At 52.1% G+C, this 7527-nt stretch overlaps 1 protein-coding gene across 1 annotated transcript in view; it reads left to right on the forward strand.

Annotated features, from left to right (window-relative positions):
- LOC119973503 (lectin-like) overlaps window positions 1-4383 on the forward strand; it is a 28680-nt gene extending 24297 nt beyond the window's left edge. Inside the window, exon 6 of the mRNA XM_038811738.1 lies at window positions 4174-4383. Within this exon, the coding sequence (XP_038667666.1) occupies window positions 4174-4253 (80 nt within the window). The 3' untranslated portion in view covers window positions 4254-4383. The remainder of the gene's footprint in view (window positions 1-4173) is intronic.
- Window positions 4384-7527: the final 3144 nt, after the last annotated feature.

The following is a 7527-nucleotide window of genomic DNA, read 5'->3' on the forward strand; positions in this document are numbered from 1 at the left end:
CAGTCCAAAGACGTGCAGGTTAGGTGGATTGGCCATGCTAAATTGCCCTTAGTGACCAAAAAAGGTTGGGAGGGGTTATTGGGTGACGGGGATAGGGTGGAAATTAGGGTTTAAGTGGGTCAGTGGTGAGTCGATGGGCCGAATGGCCTCCTTCTGCACTGTATGTTCTATGTTCTAATGTTTATTTATGAAACCACTTAACACTTTATAAACCTGCAGTAAACATCTTAACAACTATCAACACCAATAAATCCCCAAAGAATACAGTACTCGATAGATAATCCTTAATAAATTCCCAAACAACATCCGGAAGACAAAAGACCCTTTTTAACACAGAGGTCAGGTTTAAATTCACTATTGAGAGCAGTCAGCACTTTCAAATCGCCTAATTGATTTGGAGACAATCTTTAGTTTGCAGAGAGAGATCCTTTTGCAGCTTCTTGCTTTGCCTGCAGCTATCCAGCTCTCAAAACGAAACCTGTAGCAAACAACCTAAAACAAAAGTAAAGCAGACAGACAGCTCAGCTACACCCACTCTCTGACATCAGTGCAGCTCTCAAATAAACACTCATTTCTTAAAGGTACTAGAGCTATTCGATAAACCTCCATTTCTTAAAAGGTACTCTCAGTACATAGCACTGTCACCAATAAACACATGTTCACCGACATTCAGACCTGCCTTGGCCCTCTGTCTGCAGGGTGTGAGCAATGGGCTGGGTGTATAAGGCGTACTGTTAGGTGTGGGTGTGGTGGGGGTGGGGGTGGTGTTGTGGGGCGTGGTGTGTGGGAGGCCAGCGATGTGGGTTGCGTTTGTTGGAGGACGGCACTGGCCTAGGCCCCGGGGGCCTGGGCCAGCGATGCGTGGGTGCCCCCCCCCCCCACTATCCAGGACTGTGGACCTGTGTGATGGAATGGGGAGCACGGTTCATCTTGGTGGACAGTGGCATGTCACAATGAGGTAGGAGTCAGATGTTGTCATACGTTGCGGAGCACCAGAGTTCATTGCGGAGCCGGTCGACATCATCGTCCGCGCCATTGACCAGACCTGCTGACACAACCGATCCAGGGTCAACACCCTGTGGTGTAGCTGGTAGGGTGCTCGGAGGGGGATGGGGTTGCTGAGATAGGGGAGCGTGGTATGCAGGAGGGGGGGGGGGTGTGTGTCCAAGCCCCTAGTCGGCAAACCTGGAAGCAATCAAGTTTTCCTCTGTGAGGCGGCCCTGACACACACATCGTGCAGCCACCTGTGCCGGCCCGGGCTCCATGTCCTGCCCATCCTCGCCTTCCTCCTCATCGGAGGAGGCTGCCTTCCTCCATCTCTGCATCCAGCATGTCGCCCCTCTGCAGTGCAATATTGTGGAGCGGGCCACCAAAATGTGGAAGCCCCTCCAAGGGCTGTACTGGAGGCTCTCTCCAGAGTGGTCCAGCCACCTGAACCGCTCCTTCAGCACCACTTGATGATGCCCTGGTCGCTGCATGGGCATCGTTACAGCAGTTCTCTGTGTCGGCCGGAGGCCTCTCAATAGTCATATTCAGCCACAGCAGATATCCCCTATCGCCCAGCAGCCAGCCCCTCACCCGGGGAAGCTCCTCGAAGGTGTCGGGCACCGCTGAGTGTGCCAGGGCATAGGTGTCGTGCACACTGCCCGGGTCTCAGGTGCAGACGGGCACCATGTGCAGCTGGTGGTCGCACACCAACTGCACATTGAGGAAGTGGAATCCCTTCCGACTGATGGGCACCCCTCATACGCCAGTGCCCGTAGGGGGACATGCGTTCCATTGATTACCTGCTGGACCTGGGGCATGCCAGCAATGGTGGTGAATCCCACTGCACGGGCAACCTGGTGGGCTCAGTCCACGTTGAAGGTAATGTATTGTGCCGCCCAGGCATTCAAGGCATCCGTTACGACACAGATGCACCTGTTTACAGAGGTCTGGGAGATCCCTCAGGTCCCCGCTTCGTGCCTGGAAGGACCCCGTGGCATAAACATTCAGGGTGACCGTCACCTTGTGGCCACTGGGAGCAGGTATCCTCCCCCATATCCCTGCGGTTCCAGATGAACCGGCAAAAATGTCGCAGTCTCTCAGCTCAGCCGTAATTGCCGGCGACACGCTCGGTCCAGCAGGTCCTCAGATGACAGGCGTTGCCCTGTACACGTGACCTGATGCGACGCTTCCTTCCCACCTCCTCCTCGGCTTGTTGGGCGGCCGGGTCCCCATCATCACCGGCTGTCTCCTGCTCCTCTGGGGCAGGCTCCTGTTGTGCAGGGCCCTCCCTGAGCAGCTCCAATCCTGCAGCCTCAGTGCAGCCACCAGGGCTGCAGTGGCAAGGCAGATGTCAACCACACCCAACTGCACCCCGCTCCCCGTGCAGTGGAGCAGCGAATCGGATGGGTGACCTGAGGGGTGCCTGAATCTCGGTGGCCATTGGCTGCGCTGGGCCACGCCCATCCTGTTGATGGGTCGTCTGTGTTCCCGGGGGGTAGGGCTGGGGAGGGTGGAGGGGCAGCACCCATACAGCTGGTGGTACTCCACAATTTTATGGGACTCAGTGGGAAACCACGGGCTACGGTAGGGGGTGTCAATGGGCTGCGCAGCCAGATGGCTGCCTTGTGGGCTGTGGCAATGGGCGCCCATACCCAGAAACCCAGCCCTGGCAGATGCCCCCACAGCCACGGGCACTACTGACAGCCAATGGTTGCGTCTTTGGAATCAGACCTTACCTCCTCTCTCACCCCCAGCACCAACGGCGCCCGGTTTCCATTTTTAAATACCACAAGTGAACCGCTCCAGTGCCACTTCCGCTTGGTGGAGGCAGAGTATCATGGGAGGCCGCAGATCACCGGGTCTGGCCCGTTAATGATATGCTAACGGCCGTTACTGTACAATTTGCATGCCTACGGTGGCACAGGGCATGGAACGCATCTACGGTGCCATCGAGGCAGCGGAGCACGGCATTGTTGGGCGCCCGACGTTGATGTCGATTTTCAGCTGGCATCCGATACTCCGCCCGATCTCAATTCGCAATTCTAACATCGTTGGACAGAGAATCCCACCTATGTTCTCCCACCAAAGGTGAATTGCTACCGATTTGCGCTCCCGATGGGAAGGCAAATCAGGAAGCAATTACCAATCCTCAGCAATGCAAATTTCAGCATGGTGAGGATTGCAAGGAATTGAATTCCACTATCATAGAATCATAGCATTTACAGTGCATAAGGAGGCCAATTGGCCCATCGAGTCATTGGAAAGAGCACCCTACTTAAGCCCACACCTCGGACCTACCCTCATAACCACTGAACATTTAGGGCATTAAGGGGCAATTTATTGAGGCCAAGCCACCTAACCAGCACATCTTTGGACTGTGGGAGGAAACCAGAGCACCTGGAGGAAACCTGCACAGACAATGGGAGAAAGTACAAACTCCACAGTCACCCGAGGCCGAAATTGAACCCGGGTCCCTGGAGCTGTGAGGCAGCATTGCTAACCACTGTGCCACCGCATCGCAAATCAGCTCCCCACCCCTGTTATTTCTGGGTCCCCTCTTCTCCCAATTCCGAGGGGGGTAGGGTGGGCTGACTCGCACCCCCAAAATAGGGAGAACTCCCCACAGAGACCCCAAAATGGGAGACCCCCACAATCTTTATCCAGTGGGGTTGGTTAGGTAGCCTATCCTACAGTGTAGCAGCATTAATAGACCTGTTGAACCCTCGTCGCCAGTTTTGCAGACCACGAAGGAGTCCATACCGAGTAGTTTAAATGAAACAAAGTTTTATTACGATAAATTATTATTTACAGTACACAAAAGCTCTCACCTGGGTCTCCCGTGTCGGTACCAAAACAGGCAGACTTTATACAAGAGATAATTACACGTGGTTTAGAATTCTCTGTCTCCTTAATGGGGGAGCTCATATTTGGTGAGGTTTCCGGGGAGTCTAATTGGCGCCAATGTGGCGACTAGGGGCTTTTCACAGTAACTTCACTGAAGCCTACGTGTCACAATAAGCTATTATTATTATTATAACCCTTAAACCCGGTTATTTACAATTCTACTCATGGATTAACAGATGGTTAAAATGAAAAGATCATTGACACTCTCAAAACAGAAAGAATGAACTAATTAGAACAATAGCTGCTCACTTCACTGAATTCAACCTTTCTTGCTCCCTCCAGACAATTTAAATGCTTGGAATGATGCACCTTGCAATATAAAATATTATTCCATCTGCTCCTACAAGCTGCCCTGCTGCTAGGTGAATCTGCTGATGCTCCGTGATCCTGTCCAGGAGTGGATTCAATGTTTTGATTTGTTTGTAGACACAATCACTGCCTCTGTGACTGTACTTAGTCTCTGAATCAATAATAAATAGAATTGCATCATGAGCCGTGTGTTTGATGTGTGAGTCTAGTTTATAGCAGCCTTCCTGTCCCACTGTCGCTTCCTACCCACCCACTCAATACTACATGGGGAAGCAGACAACACAGACTTGGATGATTTTCTATCTTATTCATTTGGCAGGAGAATTGCTGGCATTTATGATAATCGACAATTGTTTCACTGATCCTCGCTTTTCACTTCCAGATTTATTGATCAAATTGAAATTTGAACTGCTGCCATTATGGGATTTGTACCCATATCCCCAGGGTGGGCCTCTGGGTAATTAGGTTGGTGACATTAACACGACACCACCATTTCTCCCTGAGGAATGAGATATTTGATCAGGATTCTTCTCCCCCTGGTCCCCATATTCTCTGTATTCCCTGTCCCGACGACCTGATACTTTCTGTACACAGGTTCCACACCACAACCAGTTCCATTCTTCCTGCAGTTCACAGCATAAAACACTGACTGAATGTAAAAATACTGAATTACAGGAATAATTCGTCAGGTACATCTACAGTTTGAAATATAAAACATCCCATCAATGAGAGCAAGTGAGACAAACAATTCGGGGACACAAACATTTGAAGAGGCATCTGGGTTGCCTTTCATTGTCCTTGTTCTTCTCAGTAACAGAGTTCACAGAATTGGAAGGTTTTGTCAAGGGGTCGGTGATGAGTTCCTGCACTGCATTTTCATGATGGTACATGTTATACATCCCCTCCCCTGCTGCAGTTCAGGACTCCCACCATTGGGGGCGCATTCCTCGAGGCCAGGAGAGCCGCGTCAGCATTTTCCAGGCGAGATGCTGACACTCCCCCACGCCGGAGTCTGCGGGATGGACGCACCAGTACCCGGAGAAACTGGCAAAACAAACGGCAGTGGGAAGTCCACCTGCCCACCGTTACACCCCGGATGACTGTCCCAGGGGACATGCCCGTTTCCTGGAAGACCCGGCGAACGGGGGCTCACCACCTCTATTGTATCTCGATACTATGGGTGGCACCCACCCAGGTAACGGTCCAGATCAATGGGTTCCCGTAGCACATTGGACCTGGCTGGGCACGGGGGATACGCACCATGATAACATGTCGACATTTCACCCCCTGCAGACAATGGATATTTCAATTCTTTTTTAAAATATTTTATTGAGGTATTTATATATACACACATCAAACACAACCATAATACAAAACAAGCAAACAGGGCTGCAAATAATCAAAACAGCTGAATACCTAACACCCCACTGTCCCATCTCCCCCTCCGCAACTCCCTTACCTCCTTTTTACCCACCCCCCACCCAAAACCAATGCCTTCTCCGTATCTATAGCGACCACCACCTCCACACTTTGTCCCTCCGGGGGCACCATTCTAACATTTAACAACCGCCTGAAGTTAGCCGCCAAATGCCTCCCGATAACAAACCCTGTCTGGTTGTCCCCTACTGCCCCCGCCACACAGTCTTCAATCCACGAGGCCAAGATCTTGGCCAGCAACTTAGCGTTCATGTTTAATAATGGAATTAGCCTGTAGGACCCACACTGCTCCGGTTCCTTATCCCTCTTTAAAATTAAGGCGATCGAGGCCTGGATGATGTAGTAGGCTGGGGGGAGTGCCCCCTGCTCCTCGCCTCAGTGAACGTCCTTACCAGCAGGGGACCCAATTCCACTGGGAACCCGGGGCCTTCCCCGCCTTCATCACCCCCACACCCTCCACCACCTCCACCAGCCCAATGGGGGCTCCCAATCTCTCCACCAGGTCCTCCTCCACCATCGGGAACTCCAGCCCATTCAAAAACAACGGCTCATTCCCTCCACCCTGGCCAGGGGTTCCAAGTCATATAATATCTTATCATTTACCCCCACCGGGTCCAAGACCACAATCCACCCCCCCCACCCCCCCCAACATCCTTCATCTTTCCGATCTCCCTTGCCGCCTCCTGCTTCCTCATTTGATGTGGCAGCATCCTACACGCCTTTTCCCCATATTCATACACCGCCCCCTCAGCTCTCCTCAACTGCCCTAACACCTTACCCATGGATATCAGCCCAAATTCCATCTGACGTTGGATCTGTCGCTCCCTCAATAACCCCGCCTCCGGGACCTCCGTATACATCCTATCCACCTGGAGAATCCCACCCACTAACCTCGCCATCTCATTATGTAATACACAACACATGCAATATACTCAAAAGTGGATCAGTGCATCGCAGTGTTACAGGCTAGAGAAAGATGGGTTACACGGGACAGAATTTTCCCATCCTGCCTGCGGTGGGCTTCATAGTGAATGGGAGTGGAGAACCCATCCAGTCCATCCCGCCAGCTCCATTTTCCAGCACGGCGTGCCCCCGCCAGCAGCTGGCCAATGGGGTTTCCCGATGGAGAATCCTGCAGCAGATTCCCACCAGCGTGAAAACAGTTTGCAATTTTCCCAACAGGAGATCAATGGCGGGTCTGGTATCCCAGGCGGAATTCTTTGACCCTGGGGCTGGGCTGGAGAATCGCCAGGCCGGGCGCAAGTCACGCGACGCCGCCCCGCCGATTCTCCGGCCACCGGCGCTAGCGCGGTCGGGGGCCGCTCTGAGTTGCTCCAGTGCCATGCTGGCCCCCTGTTGGGTTCGGGATCGCTGATCCAGGGAGCCTGTTGCGCTGTCGCAAAACGCGACGGCGTGTATGACGGCGTGAACACTTAGACTCAGGATCAGAGAATCCCGCCCCCCATTGCTGTAAACCTCATTGATTCTAATTCAGTGTACTTGCAGTACCACCAGAGGCCTGCAGGTGACGGTGTTCAGTTACAGGAATACTGGCCTCAGCAGTGTCACCAAGAGTTCTATCCGGGAACTACAGCACCTTCCCTTGCAACATTGGATAATGAGTAAATTTGTGTAATTGTTGCACGATTACCACTCAAAGTGAGTGACCTCACAATACTGCAGCTACTTGTATTTATATACATAGAAACATACATAGAAAATTTAAGCAAGATGAGGCCATTCGGACATTTGAGCCCGCTCCGCCATACATTATAATCATGGCTGATCACCAAGTTCAATACCCTGATTCCGCCTTTCTCCCATAGACCTTTAGCCCCAAGAGCTGTATCGAATTCCTTACATAACATTTTGACCTCAACTATTTTCTGT

Source organism: Scyliorhinus canicula, chromosome 11 (genome assembly GCF_902713615.1).
Source record: "Scyliorhinus canicula chromosome 11, sScyCan1.1, whole genome shotgun sequence".
NCBI classification, from domain to species: Eukaryota; Metazoa; Chordata; class Chondrichthyes; order Carcharhiniformes; family Scyliorhinidae; genus Scyliorhinus; species Scyliorhinus canicula.